Raw genomic sequence first — 19226 nt, 5'->3', positions numbered from 1 at the left:
CAACTGGATCTCATCATTTTTGCATGACAGAACACAGTGTGTTGTCTTGGATGGGGTCTCCTCTCCCAGATGTTCTGGTGTCCCTCGGGGCACAGTTCTTGGCCCAACTTTATTTTCCATCTATATAAATGATCTGCCAGAAACTATTTTGCATAGTTAAGTCAAATTTTTTGCTGATGACTGTATAATATTCATCCACCCCAAAGATGCTGTGAAGCTGCAAGAAGATCTAAGTGCACTAGAAAATTGGCAAAAGAAGTGGTTGATGACTGATGAGACTAAATGTATCGAAAGCTTTACTATGAATGGTTTACACCCTAGGAGAAACAAAATTACTACATGCACCCAACAGGTTGCACAACCACCTTCTGTTAAATGTCAACTATAAATATTTAGGTATCATGATCTGAAGTGGCATCAACATATGTGACCAGATTTTACAGAACCGAACCAAATCGCACATCAGGCAAAATCAAACTAACACCACCAGTGGATAGCTACACTATCGTACTACAAGTTTTGACCCTCAGCACTACTCAAACTACACGAGGCTGGTTTTAATGGACGTCTTTTCTGGGTGGTGTGGGGTGCCCAAATGGCGGTTTCAGGCCTTGTGAAGGACCTGGCTTGGCAAGAATCAGTGGTTTACTGGTGGACAGCCTTATAATGTTGACCAGACGTGTTCTCTGTAGATCAGTTTGCTACATCCCCCCAGCCTCCACCCCTTTGTGAGCACTCGTGATACTACTTCGCTCGTCCAACTGCTCAGATTTTCTATCTTATTTGGCGGGAAACTGTACAAGCAGCTACAAGTACTGGAAGTGACTTGAAAGGTAAAAGATTGATGCATCTTTTGTGTAAATTTCATACGCGTGCTTGCTATCCTTGGAGAGTTATGCTGGCTTCAATTCTTTAAAACCGTTTATCTCGAAACTTCTAATGTGCGATTTGGATCGTTTTTCCAAAATCCAGTCACATATACAATCAATTACTTTCAAGGCAAACCAGATGCTTGCACTATTGAAGTGCAATTTAAGAACCTCACCTCAGAGAGAGAGAGAGAGAGAGAGCATACTTCAGTTTGGTGCGTCCGAAACTTGAATATGCAACTACTATCAACTGATAAAATCACTTTGGAGAAAGGCTGCAAGATATGTTAAAGGAGTATACACTTATGATGCCAGTGTAACACAGATGTTCAATGAACTCAGGTGGGAGTCTAGAAGAAAACAATTTTCCATAATCATGTTATACAATATTCTCAACCAAAACGTTTACTTACCACCCGAAATACATACCTGAGTTCTACCTCCAGACATATTACAGACAAGATCATGCCATGTGTTCAGACTGTTATAATCAATTTTGTAACACTGATACCTAAAATTACTCCTTCATACCTCCTAAATCAAGACAATGGCGCATGGAACTTACTACCTTGTCATATTTTTGAGTTGCAGACACTGGACCAGTACATTATGTAATCATTACTTTGCAACTAATAGCTAAATCTTAACTGTGCATAACCTTCTGTTTTACAGTGTTGATAAATAATAAACTATAGCTACTACATAGCCGTGCACACATGTGGGCACAAAAAAGTAAAATACTGTTTCGTTGAAGTTAAAACTTACAAAACGTCACTTAAATGAATTTCATCACAAGGCCATACTATATATCAAAGAGCATATTGCTTGGTCCACTGTCTTGCTACTTCATTAAACTTGGCTCGGTCAGTGTTATACTCACGAGTTATGTCAGGCTCCAGGGCATGATCAGTATCAGCTTCATACAATATTGACTGAATAGCTAAGAGCAGTTTAGACACTGTGAGAGCTGGACTCCAATCACAGCACAACAATCTTACACTAATACACCCCATATGATGGCCTGTTGATCCTATGTTAGGATGATACACCTTTGTCTGAAATGTCATTTTTGGTGGTTTGAAAGGGTATTCTACTGGAAATGTTATTTTAAGATGGAACACTCCTCCTTCATAAGGACTATCTACAGGTCCCTTGATCGTTGCCTTCCAGTTTATAATATCATCTTCAACTGGGCTAAAACTGATCATCGGCTCTGGATTGGTTAAGATGGTGAATAATTCTTTCTTGAGCCGCCTGACAACTGCTGGACTACACAAAACAAACAGTACCCAAACATGTACTATATAATTAACAAACACAATAGCTTACATTATCACTCGAGAATCTCCATAAGCACAAGCTTCTTTCCTATAGTGATATTGGAGATGAAATTATAAACCATTGCATACATAATCCATGTAGATAGAATTTGTAGATATTATATATACCATAAAATTGTAATTAATTGATATTATCAATTAATCGTGAGAGCCCTAACATCAATAGGAAGTCAATAGGATGGAGTACAGCCAAGTTATGGCTTTTTATACATCGTCATGTGAAGAGGGAATAACTTCTTAAGATCATTAATGGGCATGGGCTGTGAAGATACAATTAAGTATCTACTGGGTGTCCAGTACCTTTAACAGCAGCCTAAGCTCTTCAGATAATTTTGTGATGTCTAAATATGCTGCTCAAGGGAAGTGCTGATATGGAAAATTAACACCTTGACATGGTTTTGTTGCATTGATGATCATGACCAGAAGATAAAAGGAAGACAAGGTGCAGAAGGTACACATCCGTCAAAACCCCAAAAGGCACATGCCACTGTGAGTCTGTTATTGTGGCATAAAATGGTGGCCATGCATTGCTTTGTTGGCGTCCAGCCTTGCAAATGTGGCAGGCATGCAGGCAGTGGGCATGGCTGTAAACCTGCAGATAGCAACAGACATGGCGTCTACACCTTACTGATAATGGGTGTGGCTCTACATACACCTACTGGCAGTAACACACAATCCTGATAAGTGAGTGCCCTACACTACAGGTACACCAGTTACAATTACAAAGGTGACAACAATGATATCATCCAAATGAATACCTACTGTATAAGAAAATGTGATGGAATTAAATTTGGCGATCAGAGAATTTTCACTGAAATTGTCAATTTTAACTCTGCCAACCAGATCAAGACACAGAGAAATCCAAGGGGAGACCTGTGAACCTACGCAGCTTTTTCTGACAAAAGATCTGGTAGATATACTAACTACTAATACTAGCATGGTCCCACAGCTGCAGCTAAACATTTCTCAGAATTTTGAACAGGCACCTGCAAGGCATTTGGTCTTACCAAGTGAATTTCCTACTGATGCATCCCAGACAGCTAATGTAGCTACATCTGTACTTGTGGTAACCTTGGCCTTGGATGCAGCTATACTGATAATGACTATTGCTTGGGCTTTCATGATGTCATCTGAAATTCTCTAGACCCCAGCAAGCAAGAGGAACTGTCAAATTTAAACTCATCAAAGTTCAATTTGCCAAATATTTTCCCCACCTATAGGACTTTATATCCCAATGCATGGGAGTATACAGACATCTATTCGAGTTCCTGTTGGTGTGCACAAGATTCCATCTGGATTGTGTAGAGATTAACTTCCTAGAGAGAGACACTATGTACAGCTAGGCTATAAACTACCTTAATGATTTTATGAAGCAGCTCTGCATCTCCCAGGTCTTTGTCTGGGATTGGTGGAGTGGCATTGCGTGATGTGCCGTGGCTAATAAAAAGACTGACATTGTGTAAACATGTTGTATTGTATAAGACTAGATGAAAAGTGGTCCGGACTGTGGGCTGTGGCCCTGTGGCATTACTCGCTGTTGCCTAAAAGCCTTAATCTAATTCAGTAGTTTACCTTGAATACTGTACTCTTTAACTAATAACCTTTGGTAGGGCACAGAGTCAAAAGCCCAAGGACATTAATGGGTACTCTAAACAGGCTGTAAGACCAGGTGTTCAGCACTTGTGCTGTAAAGCCTTAATAAATAAATAAATACTCCTTGTTGAAGTGCATCAGTCCAATTGTTCATTTCAAAGAGTAATTGCATTGCACAAAATCACCCAGCTCTAAAACCATATTGCTCATTGACAAGGAGGTAGTTGCATTAAAAGGATGTTCTAGAGAAGAGTAATAAACAGTGGTAATGATTGTAATGTGAATGGTTCTTTAGTAAAAGGCTTTTCTGTTGCAAAATAGATATAGCTATCAATACCTTATGAAGGTTCTATAGACAGACAGCAGAAGATTGGATGAAACCATTTTTGTTATTTACTTGCAAAGTTATATACTGTCTTATAATCATCAATCTTTTCATATAATTAGCAAGTCTTTAGAACACTGGATGTAGTGGGACTTTGTGATCAGTGACTCGAAATATCAGGTTTGTGCTGAGCTGGTGTGTGTCAGGCATAGTCAGCATTTAACTGCTATAAAACAATTAGGACAGCAACCATTATTCATTTAATAATATAACTTTAGCAGTTTGTACTTAGTAAAATTATAATTTTAGGTAAGATGCTACCCTACTTTCTAAGAGGTTTATCTCATATGTGGTATCCAGTTAGCATCTACACGACACCAAGATTATACTTTGGCAAGACAACCTCTGTTATCAACCCAGGTTTGATTCCATTCAGCACTGAAGTACAAAACGTCTTCAACAGGGAAAAGGAGGTTAAATTCTTGGTTGGTGTTCTTCAAAGGCCACCATCATTTACCTTGATCACTGGTCCAGTGAACTCAGGCAAGTCAAGGATTATGGATGAGGCATTACACAAGATCAGTCAGATGAATCTTCAACAGAAAGTGTTGCACTGTCGCATGTACCAAGGACTGGATATTACTGTTCTGTGTATTTATGATGCACATGTTCTGCAAGAGTCAGTAATAGATAACATCAAAGGACAAAAACAACTAAACAGATTTGTTAACTGGCTAGCGTCAATAACAAAGGAAGGCTTGTTTCAAGTGGTTATGTCCAGCAGCAACAGCTTCGTGTACAACTGGTTAACAGATTTACTAGGTAATGACCGTTTTAATACAATTGTTATTGGAAATCTTTCCAAACTGGAAGCTAAGATGTACTGGAACACACAGAACTTGCCAGCAAATGATTTCGTGATCAGAAGCCTCTGTTATTTGATGAAGCATACAATGTGTGTGGGGGCAACATGCTTCTTTTGCGTGCTATATACTATGATTATGTCTCCGGAGGTATAAAGGCCACAGAATCTTCTCATTTGTGTCAGGCACAACTTAAATTAACAAAGTCTTTGACAATGATTCCTTCTTTCCGCAACCCTCTGAATTCTCCACCAATCTGGAATAGAGAAGAGTTGCTATGCATAATCACAAAACTAGAAGGTGGCTATGTGTATTTGGATACTTTACTCAAGGAGGTTAAATGGGAGGCCATCATATCCCTAATAGAATACAAAGTTGTTTATCTGAGACCATACTACAAGCTTTGTAATGACCTTTACCCTCACCCTAAGAAATCTCACCCGATCATCACAGCTTATTCACCACTTGAGCTCTATGTCATGAAAGAATTAATTTGATAGTTCACTGAGTTTCATAACATCTGTGAAGTATTTAGTGATTACCAATAATATATTAACACATAAAGTTATCACATCATTTTTTGTAACATCTTGTGAAAACTAATGAGATCAAAAACAGATTTTTTTTGGACGTGAAAAGGGGTCTGGCTAAGAAAGGCACTTCTGTGTAGTTGCATGTTAAATATTAGGAATAACCAGTACTGCTTCATCATCAAAATTTTATGACAATTGTATATTATATAATTAGCTACTAAGCATCACTATGCACATGGTTGTTATAAGCAGTGGTGACATTAGAGCCGACATGCTAACAGATGGTAATGTCATTAATATTGTAGTGTGGAGGCCCTGAAATAACCTGTAGGATTTTTATTACAATTTAACAAAAATACTTTGAAACTCATAAATACCTGCACTCATTCCTAAGACTACGTTACTTGGTAGGAGCGGCTGCCATGCCCACCTATAGTCATATACGATTTAGTGAAAACCCCCTAGCATGTGTTAATTAGAACTGCACACAATTACTTTAACACAGAAACTCCAGCTACAAATGGTGTACCCTGTAGTTCAGAAACAACTACAGTTGTGGTGGACTACTTTTAAGATGGCTGTCAAACAAGATTGAAACACCAGGGGCAGATCCAGACTTTTGGAAAGAAGGGGGAGTCAAAATGAAATGACACTACGGGGGAGGAGGGGGGAAGGGCTCAAAGGGTTCCATGGATCCCCCTTTTGAAAGAGCCCTAATTCAAGATACTTTAAGCTGATACTCTAATAGAAAATCACAGTATTCCTCAGAGAAGCAGTGTAGTAAGCTATGTGTGTAGTCTATATATATACAAGTATAAGAAAAAATTTTGGAATTTTAGGGACAGTGTATAATGCTGCAATAAAAAGTAGTGAAACAAGCTGCACAGCATAGTAGGGATATTCACTTCTTTTTGTTTTACAGTTTTAGACATTACGTACTACTCTGATCCAGCTTGTTTCAGTACTTTTTATTGCAGCATTATACACTGTCCCTAATCTAATTTAAAATTCCAATTTTTTTCTTGTACTTGTTTGTGAAGTTTTTTTTTGCAAGCTCATGACCACTAAATATCTGCTGAGTTACTCACAGCACTATTATACTAGATTATGACTCATACAATAACCACTGATCAGTGGACGTGGCTCTACATAAGCCTGCAGACAATGAATTCGTGCATACCTATGGATTGATGAATGGGCGTGGCTACCACATGTTTACAGACAGTAATTTACGTAAGTGGGTGTGGATTCGTGCATACTTACACACTGATGAATGGACGTGGCTACCATATGTCTACAGACTGTAATTTACGTAAGTGGGCGTGGCTCATGAAAGAAGCAGAGCTATGCTATGACGTGTAGCAACACATCCACATTTAATTTTGCACATGGGGTCAGACCAAAATAATCTGTAAAGCAGGACCTGGATGACCTGACTCGGTTTAACATTGTTACTAAATAAACTATATTATTGACTTACACATTGCTGTATAGTTCACCTTGAGTTGCTCTCTCTGATCGATATCAACAGCGAGTCACGTACACGTGTGTTTTTGGTGCAACCGGCGACCACGTGTATTTGAATAGTTTGATGCAATATACACTGGTATGGAAGCCGTACTGTAGTCTATTAACACTCAGCGGTAGAACCTTGACTGATGGCCATGGTAAAGAAGGATAAAAGGTAAGACAATAGTGCAAGCATTGTATGCTTATCAAATATACCAAAAGTTTTTCTTAAGCGAACTAGTAACGTTTCTGCAAAATAATAGGGTTGTAGCTGTAGCCACTTTTCCCCTACGCTTGACTGAAGGCGTCAGGTCAGGTCAGGCAGGCAGGCAGGCGGGCGGGCAGGCAGGCAGTAGAAAATTCTGTTGAATAATTTTTTTTTCTGAATTCTGTAGCAACTTGACGCAAACATTTCAGGTCGATCTGAAGACACTTTTGGGACTTGGTATTACCCAACCAATACTGTCATGTCATTGTGAGGAAAAATCATGGCTGGTTTTTGGGTTATATTATATCACGGATTGCCCCCACACCTTCAATGTTCCTACTATACAGTACGATAATGATATATATGTGCTCTATACCATATGCGTATTTTGTACCGTACACGTACAGTAGATCTTTACTCGTATGGCAGTTTAGCTCGGTATGCATATTATACAGTACAGTAGTACCGTATATTAGGGATCATGCAGTTTTGGGCTTTCTTGCCCAAAAATATCACCCTAAAACCAGTCTCAAGTTTCCTTCATAACAGCTTGGCAGTATTGGTTAGGCATAGCCAAGCCCAAAAATGCCTTCAGAGTGACCCCAAACCCTTCCAACAAGTTTCTATGGAAATTTTAAAAATTCGTATTAACTGAATTTTCTACTGACTAACCACCTCACTTTTCAGTGCATAGTTGAATATTGGGGCGTGCATTCAGATGCAAAATTATTTTATGGAATGCCTGGCGCCATTCTTTCTTTTAATGTGGTACACGTGGATTCAGTAGTCATAATTGTGTTATTTAAAAAGTAGACAAACAAGTAGAAGGAAAAAATGGGAATTTTAAGCTGGAATAGGCCGCTTTGCTCCGTTCGTTACACAGCATTACAAATGAAGAACAGTACAAGAAACTTCTCTGCAATGAATCCAGTCACTACAGAAAAGGCGGGTGAAAAACATGACACAGTCCTCTAGAGGGAAGCCGTATCATGCTATCGCATATCGACACCTTGCATTGTGAGCAAAAAGAATTGGAACACAAAGGAGGACAAAGGTAAATCCATGATGCGTGCATTGTATGTACTGCGGTTGGCGAAAAGGCACGTTTCGGGATGAAGCGATGTCGAACAGTGAAAAAATCAAGCCCGTAGCCTTATCCATTGTCAAGTTATGCTTGTCTGAAGGCATCAGTTAGTTGGGATCAAAGCAGGGAAACAAGGGAACAGCTAAAAAGTTGTGAAACAAGGGAGGTTGCCTATACCTGCAGATATACTAGTGGACATGTAATACCTAATTCAGTCATGGTTGTAGGCAGAAGAGTAGGGATTAGGACTAGTATATCTGCAGGTATAGGCAACCTCCCTCATTTCACAACTTTTTAACTGTTCCCTTGTTCCCTGCTTTTTTGTTCTTTGATCCCTAATCTAGCTTAAAATTCTAATTTTTCCTTCTATTTATAATATTAAGATTGCACTGCCATACCTTTTAACTATGATGGCACTCTGCTTTCATTTCCTTCATTTTGGGGGAGGGAGAAGGGGCTTATTCTCGTTTAGCAGTGAAGATCGATTATACTGTATACCTAATATGCCACCGATTTAAACAGAGTATAAAAAAATAATTTTTAATAGCAGGACATTTTATATAAGTGCTGAGAGACATCTTAATTATTTTGTTAAGACAATACAGCTAGCTACAACATAGCTAACTACAGCGGTCTATAGACTCAGGGGTAGCATGCACTGATACCTACAGGATGGACAGTACAGGAGCCCTGGAAACTATTAAGATTTACACTTATCAATGAAATTTTGAGCACTACATCAAAATCTTCCCAGACTCAATATCATGTGAAATACAAGTATGTTTTATTAACTATTAGTCAACCAATACAGCGGAACCTGTTAATCAGGACACTTAAAATTGCAATCCACACACTTGGTAAAGCTCCTAAAGTATCCCTTACCAGGTACACTGACCTGAAAAATCAGGAAACCCAGCTGATAATCAGAGCACTTTTGGTCAGTCCCAAGGTATCTTTAATACACAGGTTAGACTGTAGCATGAGAAAAGGACACCTGTTACTAAAAAGGCTGCCAAAATGAAAAAAATAGTAGCAACAAAGGTTGTTGAAAAAGTTGTAACCAAAAGGTTTGGAAAAAAAAGCAATACAAGTGGGATTTACACTCACACCCTACCAGTTTCAAGCCTCATACTTTACCATATAGACTAAATGTCATTAGCGGTTAGAGTGTATTTATAAGTTGTTTATAAAGGCATGCTTAAGTTGTATGGAATAGGTGTTTACTTGCGGTTTACAGAAACAATTCAAACAAATTTTTGTCTATACCTTGCACTAATCACACTGTAAATGACGAACGATGCAAGCTTTCTTTAAAAGTGAGGTAATTCTTGGATGATGAAACGCTTCATTTGGCACAAAACACACTTTGATATGTGTATCAGCTGGTGAGAAAATTGTTGGATATCATCGGAATTGTAGATGGTCAGACAGACGGCTTTATATATTAGATTTAGCAGAGCAAGTGTTGTACTGGTGGTTTCTTATTACATTTCCATATTTGACTGTTTGCTGTATTAGTAAACAACATCGTTTACTGCTGTTATGACGTCATGAGCTAGTCTGAGTGGCTTCACCACAGAATTAGGGCATACACAGAACATTCTTTACTTTTTTTAACAAATGTTCAAATGTTGTTACACCTGTTAAACTAGTTTGTCATTGTCAAAATGATATTTTGCATTGTAAACATTATACTATGCTGTATGAAAGATAAGTTTGCATACATTTGTGAAACTTTTCCACAACGTTAAAGACAATCATTTAAAAGTAAAAACCACAATAATTGAGCATGGATGAGATAACTAATGTTGAAATTTACATTCAAATGTTAAGCTTAACAAACATTCTTACGAATGTTTGACATTTGTTCACGCCCTACACAGGATAAGATAAAGGGAGAAAAACTAAGGTTTGGAATCATCTCCCAATTGAAGTAGTTGTCTTCCAACTTTTAAAGTAATTTACAAGAGTTAGTTTGTTAATTATTATGGCTTCAGCACAAGTTGCTGTCAGACCTTCAGAGCTAACCACTGTACAGTACTAGTAATAATAATAATATAATTGTTCTTTAATGATTTTAATTTTGAATATGAACAGGATTCAGACTAATGCCTTTTAAATAATGAATGTTCTATTAGAGTAGTTATGACTACTATTGTTTCATAAAGGTTTTCAAAACACACCTTGACGTTGCTCTCCTTTTGAATAATCATAATAAGTTTCGTATACCACTGTAGCTCTATTGATCCCATATTTTCTGCATATTGTGCTGCCAAACTAATATACACTGTAGCCTGGTTTGCCTACTACAAGCTCACAAAATAAAATTCAGAGGGGCTAACTGAACCGCCTTAAATTACACCCAGCTTGCATTGAGTCCACAAGTACACTCCCCAGATCATAGATCTTTGCTAGTTCCAACTTTTGTCACTGGATAAGTTACGGTGGATGATGGGTGGTGATTGTGAGTGTAGATATCTCAAGCCTCTACCAACTTGTGACAGAATTGATAACTTTATATCCACAGGAAACTGGTCACCTGCAGTAGCAGCAGCAGCTCGTGTCTCTTCCAACTGCTACAATGAAGTCACTCCATTACCATATTTAGTACTCATCAGAGATGGCCAGTGTATGCCAACAAAACAAACTAAGTTTGGATGAGACAGTTGACTGCTTTGTTCACATTCATTTCCTTGTTAGCAAAAGTGGAGTGAATGTGTTTTACAACAACCGCAGATTGTTTTGAATTGCTTCCATGTTGTTTCTAGGACCAGCCCTAATGGTCCTCTACCGATCTCTGTTCCAATTCTCCACATTGCTGACAACCAGATGTTGTAGAGATATGTTGAAACAGATGAGTCACTTTACCATGTTTGACTTGATTTTTGCAAACCATGCCTTGTGTAACTTGTACTGGTATAGCAAAGAGTATGGCCACACCCATACACGTGCATTGCCACCTTTACTACACTACTATAATATTACTCTACGGCCACAAACTGAAGATAGTCACATAACAAATCACATGAGACTGATGGACAATACATTAAACTGAATGATAGAGTATGGATAAATGCTAGATGCACACATACACACGATACGGCAATGATGTTATCACTATAAACACTATACAGCACTTGTTCAGTATAAAAGCTACTGCTCGACAGCATACTGCTGGGTCCATTGTTTTGCTATCTCATTAAACGCAGTTATGTCTTTCCTGTACAAACTGGCTATCTCTGGCTCCAATGGTCCTCCTAGTGGTTTATCAGGATTAGGATCAACCAATAGCGACATTACTGATAGTAGCAATTTAGACATGGTGATAGTTGCATTCCAATTAAAACACAACACGTCCAAACTGATGTGTCCTGCTTTAACACCAGTAGACCCGATATTGGGATGGTATATCTTTGTCTCACATGTGATCTTTGGTGGCTTGAAAGGATATTCTTGTGGAAATATCACTTTAAGATGGAACACTCCACCTTCATAAGGACTACCTACAGGTCCCTTGATAGTTATCTTCCAGTTTAAAATATTATCTTCAACTAAACCGTAACTGATCATTGGTTCTGGATTGGCCAAGACAGTAAATAAATCTCTCTTAATTCGCTTGACAAATGCTGGACTACACAAAGAAATAGTACCCACACATACTAACTATCAGAATAGCTTACATTATTACTCCAGAAGCATCACGAGGACGAGCTTTTCTATAAGGATACAGGTTAAACTTATAAAACACTCAGCATGTCTGGAACTGGTCAAACGGAAGTACTAAGAATTATGATACAATTATATGTAGAAAAGTGTGAGATGAGAAACACATCAAAGCCTTATAGCTACTAGTATAATTGTGACCGGATCTGCAAATCCAGCACAACGGTATATTTTTCAAAATCTTGATTATTGACTTATAATCTGTATAGCCAAATGTATGTTTTGGCAAAGTTTCAGGCTCGTGTGCCATTAAATTTTGGAGTTACAGCCCTATATAGTAGCAACAACAGAAAAATCAACTTTCATGTATGAGTTGGTGTACTGCAATGTGAAACAAATTCCTCTTGGTCAAGTGAATTAGATGATATCCCCGTTTTATTGTTAGAACAATACTTTATGAAGAAAAAACTGCTTTAAAAATTTACGTTTTTTTTAAATACACTAGTGCTTTACACATTTTAATCAGACTTGCACATTACACCGGGTTTTCAGAGATCCAGTCACAATTATTAATTTTAAAATGAAGCAATAAGAGGTAGTGATGCACCGATACCACTTTTTCACTACCGATCCGATACCGATCAGGGGCGTAGCTAGCCAGACGGTGGTGGCAAAACACTCAACATTGTTCGTAATTGCACAAAAGGCTAATGACCCAATGATGGGCTAGCCAACATACGGTGTTGTATTATTACAGCTTACCGTGTATGTAACTAGCTACATAACTACTTCATTACTGATTGCTACCAGTTATCACTTATCAATGGAAATATTTTTGTCGAGCATCATCACACGTGCCACAACTGTACTCCAACAAATTCGTCCACAATCCAGTAGAACTATATTGTGAATATTTTAGTACAAATACAATGTGTCACAGTTACTTACATCAGCCACAGTCTGTGCTGCAGTCCTAGCACACTGGCTAGTCTCGCATGGCCAGACCGCTTTTTTCTCTTTGTCATTGGGTAGGGAGAAAAAAGGGTCTGGAACAGTTCGAATCCCACACTCCCCGGTTAATTCGGGGGTGTTAACCAAAGAAACGTGATGTGTTTTCAAATAGTAGCCGCTTGCGTCGATCAATTACAAGCGCGTATTTATAAACCTATCAGCATCTAAAGCTGCCTTTGAGGCGATAATAGATTGAATCGGTTGTTAGTTGTTTAGGTAAGCTAAGTCTTTGTTTATTGTTGTGCTGCGGCATTCTTGTTACAATGGAGTTTAAGCGCATGGGTTGCATATTGTGACGTAGCCTCGTGACATGTCAAGACGATTGTGGGATTCGAACTGTTCCAGACCCTTTTTTCTCCCTACCCAATGACAAAGAGAAAAAAGCGGTCTGGCCACGCGAGACTATACACTGGCATAGTATGACGAACTTACTCACTTCAGCCGGCGAAATTCAAACGCCATGTATTGGCACGAAATCCCAACTCTATACCTTTCCTGTTAGCAGGATTTGTAAGCTTGTGACGGATCATCTGACTGGCTGACAAAATGAAAAAAATTAAACTAGTATGCCACTACAATGTACGAAGATCCAGTGTGATTAACTTGGGAAAATAAAGTTGGTTCATTTAACACTTATCACCTCGTAGGTTTGTAGCATCATTGCATATCACTTGTCACTTCTGAGTTGCGACTGTTGCGAAGTCACTTTGAGCGGGTCATCTGTCTTTAGATTCGAAAAATACACTATCACGTGAGTAGTGTAGGCTAAATATAGAATTGTGTCTAATATTTTCGTTCGGTGAATGCCTAGTGTCTATACGGGGAACCCCTGGGGATTCGGGCATGTCTTATTTTTAGCACATCGTTTTATTAATTGCTTGTAACGCGCAAGAAATCATCGTATTATTATCACCATTCACAAACGAGTTGAATGTTGTGTGCACTCGCGTAGTAGCGCACAAATGGCAGTAATTTGGGTTGCGTGTCAGTTCCTGGAAAGCTTGTGACGGAAGTTTAAAAAAACATCACTTAGTGATGGGGGGGCACGCCACTGATACCGATACATTTGAGGCCAGAAATGGCCGATACTGATCTGATACTGATACTTTTCCCCACAGGCATTTCTCACAAGAAACAGCTAGTGATTTAGCTTACTAAACTCATTTGTTAATCCCATCAACTGCAGTTTGCTGGTTTGGTGGCTATCAATTACGCGAAGATAAGTTTATGGCTTCAATGAATCTTATTCCGTGGCTTACTTCAGTTTCCACTGTACTAATAATGCTAGTAGCTGGCTTCTTTTAAGGAATTCATGGCTTATGTACGCTGCCATCTTGATAAGTAATTAAATGACGTCATTTAAAGTATCGGTTGGTATTGGGCATTTTTAGCTTTACCGATACAAGTCTGATACCGCCAAAATAGGGTCGATACCGATACTAGTATTGGTATCAGTGCATCACTAATAAGAGGTAGTAACACAAGAGATGAACAATGGTATTACAGCATGTTCTGTGAGAAAATCTCTACATTGCATGTTATAACAATTATTCTGATACCAAAGTAAGGATTTTCCACTGAGCTATGCTGTAATACCATCATTCATCTCTTGCTTCACTACTTTTTATTGCTTGGACCCCTACTTCATTTTTATATACTACTTTTTGTTATGAAGGCGAGAGGCGCTTTAATACAGCAGTCACCCTAATAGAACAGTCACATGTGTACAGCTATATGCTATAATAAAAACTAAAGGGGTGGGTCACTATTCCTATTTTACCAACTAGACCAATAAGACAAGATGACCAGCTTGATTGAAAATAAAAGGAAAGACAGGTGTAGGGGGCAAACACTTCATGCCACTGGTAAGTTTGCTATTGTGACATAAAATGGTGGCTGTGCACTGCTTAACTTGGCCTCCAGCCTTGCAGGTAGACTAGCAGACCAAAATTCAACTGTCGGTAATTTTTTTAAAAATATCTGGAAGCTTGTAAGTGTTTTCTAGTTTTAAGACATGTAAGGTCCGAAAGGGAGTTGTTATACTTTTCGTTGAATCATGATATTATTGTACCCAGACAGTTGCATTTATAGTAGCTATAGGGGCTATACGTACAGACATGGATCCACTACCAAAAATGGAATAAAAATGATGCAGCCATTACGCTACATTTTCAGTTATGTTCAGCCCGCTACAGTGTTACAAATGAAGAATATTACGAGAAACACCTCTGCAATCAACTCAGGTATTACAGAAATATGAAATGATGTCTGTTAGAAACATATAGGGAAGCCATGCAAAATGACACCTTGCACTGTCAGTGAGAAGAAATGGGACACAAGAAGTCTGTACATTGTACGTACTGTGGTATGCCAAAAGGCACGAAGCAAATGTCTAACAGTGAAAAAAATCACCCCCATAGCCTAGAGGTGTACCGAAAATTGGATCAGCTATTGGCTATATCAGCCTTGTTTTGGCATATCGGTGTCGGATCAGTAACATGTGTAAATAAGTAGCAGACACAGAAATATATATCTGTTCTGAAGACATTTGGGCTTGATTCTACCTAACCAATACTGCCAAGACTGCCAAGACACAATGAAGGTATTGTGAGGCTGGTTTCTGAGAAAGTGTAAACCTTGACGATCACTAATACTATATTCAGTATTATTGTACATGGATATTGATTACTTGACTGCTCTAAAAGAGTACAGTGGAACCTCAGTTATCCGGAATTCTCGGTTAACCAAACTACGGAAATGACTGCTCTATTAGAGTAGTGACTGTTCTATTAGGGTAGTTGAGACACTGAAATTTTTAAAAATGTTTTAAAGGTTGTTTCAGAGATATGGACTTTTCAGACTTATGGACCACCCCTGATCCCAAGGGGTTCGGATAACTGAGGTTCCACTGCATATGGTATTTTACAAGTTAATAGCTGCAGCTCATAATAGCCAACCATGGATAGTAGCCAACAGTGCAACCCTGAAATATTGTCATAAAAGCCGCTCTCAGATGATAAGAGCTGTGACTTGCATCTAAATTTACGCTAATGCAAGTTACAGTACATTGATAATACACACTTGAAGGAGAAACTGGAATTGTTTTAAGATTAGAAATTGATTTTTAAAATTTGCACATAAGAATTCTTGAAGAAATACAATCACTATAGTGATTGTTTCATTAAGAGTTAGTAGCAAGGTCGATAATCGATTCTCTACACTACAGGTACACCAGTGATAGTTGTATTCTGCTACAAGAGTGATAACAGTGAGGGTGTGGGAGTTTACAGATATTAAAGGTAAGTTTCTGTTTGAGTTCATGCTAGTGTGCACAAGGTATCGTCCAGGTTGTGTAGAGATTAACTTCATAACTACAGGTAGAGAGAGGCACCATGTACAGGCAATAAACCACAGTGATGGTGAAGCAGCAGTTTCCAGGTATTATTTGCCTTTGTCTGTGATTAGTGGAGTGGTGTTGTGTAACATGCCAAAGCTAAAAAGACTGACAAGTAGCGAGCACTATTCTGAGATAAAGCAATGGAATATTCACCGTACACTGCTTGGACTGATGGTTGAACTAAAAAGTGACACAGACTGGTCTTGACATTTCCATTGCAATAGCATAATGTCCATTATTTGTAAAATTTAGCAGGTGTAAGTGCTGTACTGGTGTGGTTACTTGTTAACATTTTCCACATTTGACTGTTTGCTTCATTGATAAGCAATACCATTTGTAGTTGCTATGTCATCATAAGCTATTCTGAGTGGCTCCACCACAGGATAAGTAGTTACCACTTATCGCGCAATAGCAAAGTCACCATACCATGTCTAACTGTATGGTAGATATCACTCAGTATACACTTTGACACAGCCACACAGTGGGATATAAATTTAAAACCACACACATGCACGCATGCACACGCGTGCACACACACACACTACACTAAAACTTACTCAACACATTTCAAGTACGAACACACATCTTCCATTGACGGCCGATCTTTAGGAATGTTACTGAGACAATTCTTTGCCACATTAATGATAGCACTTGATTCAAATGGCTTCAATTTCCATGCTACTCTCTGTTCTGTTATTACATCAAGGTATTTCTGACGTCTTTCAACTTCTGATCGAGTTCCTACAGGTTGTGAAGGAGTGGGCCACTGATGGGATAATGTGTGGAGCATCACACAACCAAATGAGAACACATCCACTTCAGCTTCATATTCTACAGGCTCATCTGATAATACTTCAGGTGGTATGAAAATGACCATATTTGGTGTTTTCATAATTTCTACTTGTTTCTTTGAGTCCACAAGTCGAACACTCCCCAGATCACTGATCTTTGCTAGTTCTAACTTTTCTGATAACAACACATTGTCACTGGATAAGTTACGGTGGATGATGGGTGGTGATTGTGAGTGTAGATATCTCAGGCCTCTACCAACTTGTGACAGAATTGATAACTTTTTATCCACAGGAAACTGGTCACCTGCAGCAGCAGTAGCTCGTGTCTCTTCCAACTGTTTAGTTAGACTACAATGAAGTCGCTCCATTACTATATTGGGTACTCTATCGGGAGAAGGACAGTGTATGCCAACAAAACGAACAATGTTTGGGTGAGACAGACGACTGCTTCGTTCACATTCTTTAAACAACGTGTCCTTATTGACGAAAGTGGAGTGGATTTGTTTTACAGCTACCACAGACTGTTTCCATGTAGCCTCCACGACCAGCCCAAATGATCCTCTATCGATCTCCTTTCCAATTTCAACATCACTGACAACCAGACGCTGTAGAGACTCCGGAACAATGAACAAGTCAGCCATGTTTGAATACAGTGTATCGATTTTTTGCAGACTCATGATGCGTGCACGCCTCTAAAAAGGTCACGTGCCACATCTACGAGCTCACGCTTTTTGTGCTGTTGCACTGCTATCCAGCCACAGGATAAACGCATAAACTGCATATGCACTCTGGTTATTAGACACACACCTTATGTAGCTAAAGTCTGTGAGCAGGCTGTAGGACCAGGTGTCCTACAGACCTTCAGCACTTGTGCCGTAAAGCATCAATAAAAAAATTAAAAATGCGCACATGTAGCTATACCAGTGGCATAGCCAGACTGATAAGTCATTTCAGGGAGGTATTTTCTACTGATCAAAAGCATACTGTTGGGTCCACTGTTTTGCTACGTAATTAAACTTGGCTAAGTCATCTTTGTACAATCTGGCTACTGCAGTGGCTCAACAGGGTTAGGATCAAACAATATATGAGTGATAGAAGTATTGTACATAGAGTTGACTGGCCTATATTGGATGAAATTCCTTTGTCTCAGTGAAATGTGATGTCTGGTGGCTTGAAAGGAAAATGATCCCAGGACTACACATGCCGGTATATATCTACATGCAAGGTTCCTTGATGGTATAGCCTTCCAGTTATGCACTTCCTCATCAGTTGCAGACAAGTATAAATGCCGAGATACGTAAATGTAAATTTCGTGAATCAATAAAGGAGTTTAAAGTGTCACAAATGTTTCCTCTGGATGTGAGACTCTCCATACCTTAGATGTCTCCAAAATGTGCACCTTTATTCTTTATCTTTTCCCATCACGATAATAATTCACACATACTATCTGATTTATCAAAATTTTGAGGGTTAGAGCACACAATAATATCCTGATGATTTGAGTAATTATTGTCAAGCTTATTGCAAATTGCATATATAACACCATTAAAATAGCAGTAAAGTAACCTGATTAATGTGTAGCCAAATACAAACACTATGGTAAGCCACTTGAAATACTTTAATGGAATAGTCACTCAGAATTAATAGGATTTCCAGACTTAACACATGAAGGCATAGTATACAGAAGGCAATAACAATTGTACCCAGTTTAAACCAATAATATATCTCACACTCCCATCTTAAAGTGGAAGTCAAGTCAAGGAAGATTCAATTCCACATAACTACGTAACTCTGTCTGTGCCTAATTAGCATGGACACATGTACATGAATTATATTCAGCTGACAGCACCTTTTTTACACTCCTTCTATAATTCTTCCAATTGACTATGAGACTGTGGAATTCCCTCCAACATAATTCATTTGATTTATAAATAATGTAGTAAACACTCTGATCTGAAAATTAATTGTAAATTACTTTAACTACGCACTGTATATTCATTTCTAAAGTCTGTGTCATAGTTAATATATATATATATATTA

At 38.5% G+C, this 19226-nt stretch overlaps 1 protein-coding gene across 2 annotated transcripts; it reads right to left on the bottom strand.

Annotated features, from left to right (window-relative positions):
- Positions 1–1528: 1528 nt before the first annotated feature.
- LOC136252459 (uncharacterized) lies at positions 1529–17885 on the bottom strand. Of its 2 annotated transcripts, none has more exons than XM_066044889.1 (3): positions 16953–17879; positions 2199–2237; positions 1529–2138 (listed from the first exon to the last, which is right to left on the bottom strand). In XM_066044889.1, the coding sequence occupies exons 1-3, from the start codon at positions 17861–17863 to the stop codon at positions 1679–1681; spliced, it is 1410 nt and encodes a 469-aa protein (XP_065900961.1). In that variant the 5' UTR covers positions 17864–17879; the 3' UTR covers positions 1529–1678. The 2 variants fall into 2 exon arrangements, with proteins under 2 accessions (XP_065900961.1, XP_065900960.1); XM_066044888.1 differs by lacking the exons at positions 1529–2138; positions 2199–2237 and adding exons at positions 11320–11955; positions 12005–12040 and having other exon boundaries at positions 16953–17885.
- Positions 17886–19226: the final 1341 nt, after the last annotated feature.

The sequence above is a fragment of the Dysidea avara genome, chromosome 4 (genome assembly GCF_963678975.1).
Source record: "Dysidea avara chromosome 4, odDysAvar1.4, whole genome shotgun sequence".
Lineage (NCBI taxonomy): Eukaryota > Metazoa > Porifera > Demospongiae > Dictyoceratida > Dysideidae > Dysidea > Dysidea avara.
This window is presented reverse-complemented; position numbering and strand designations above follow the sequence as displayed.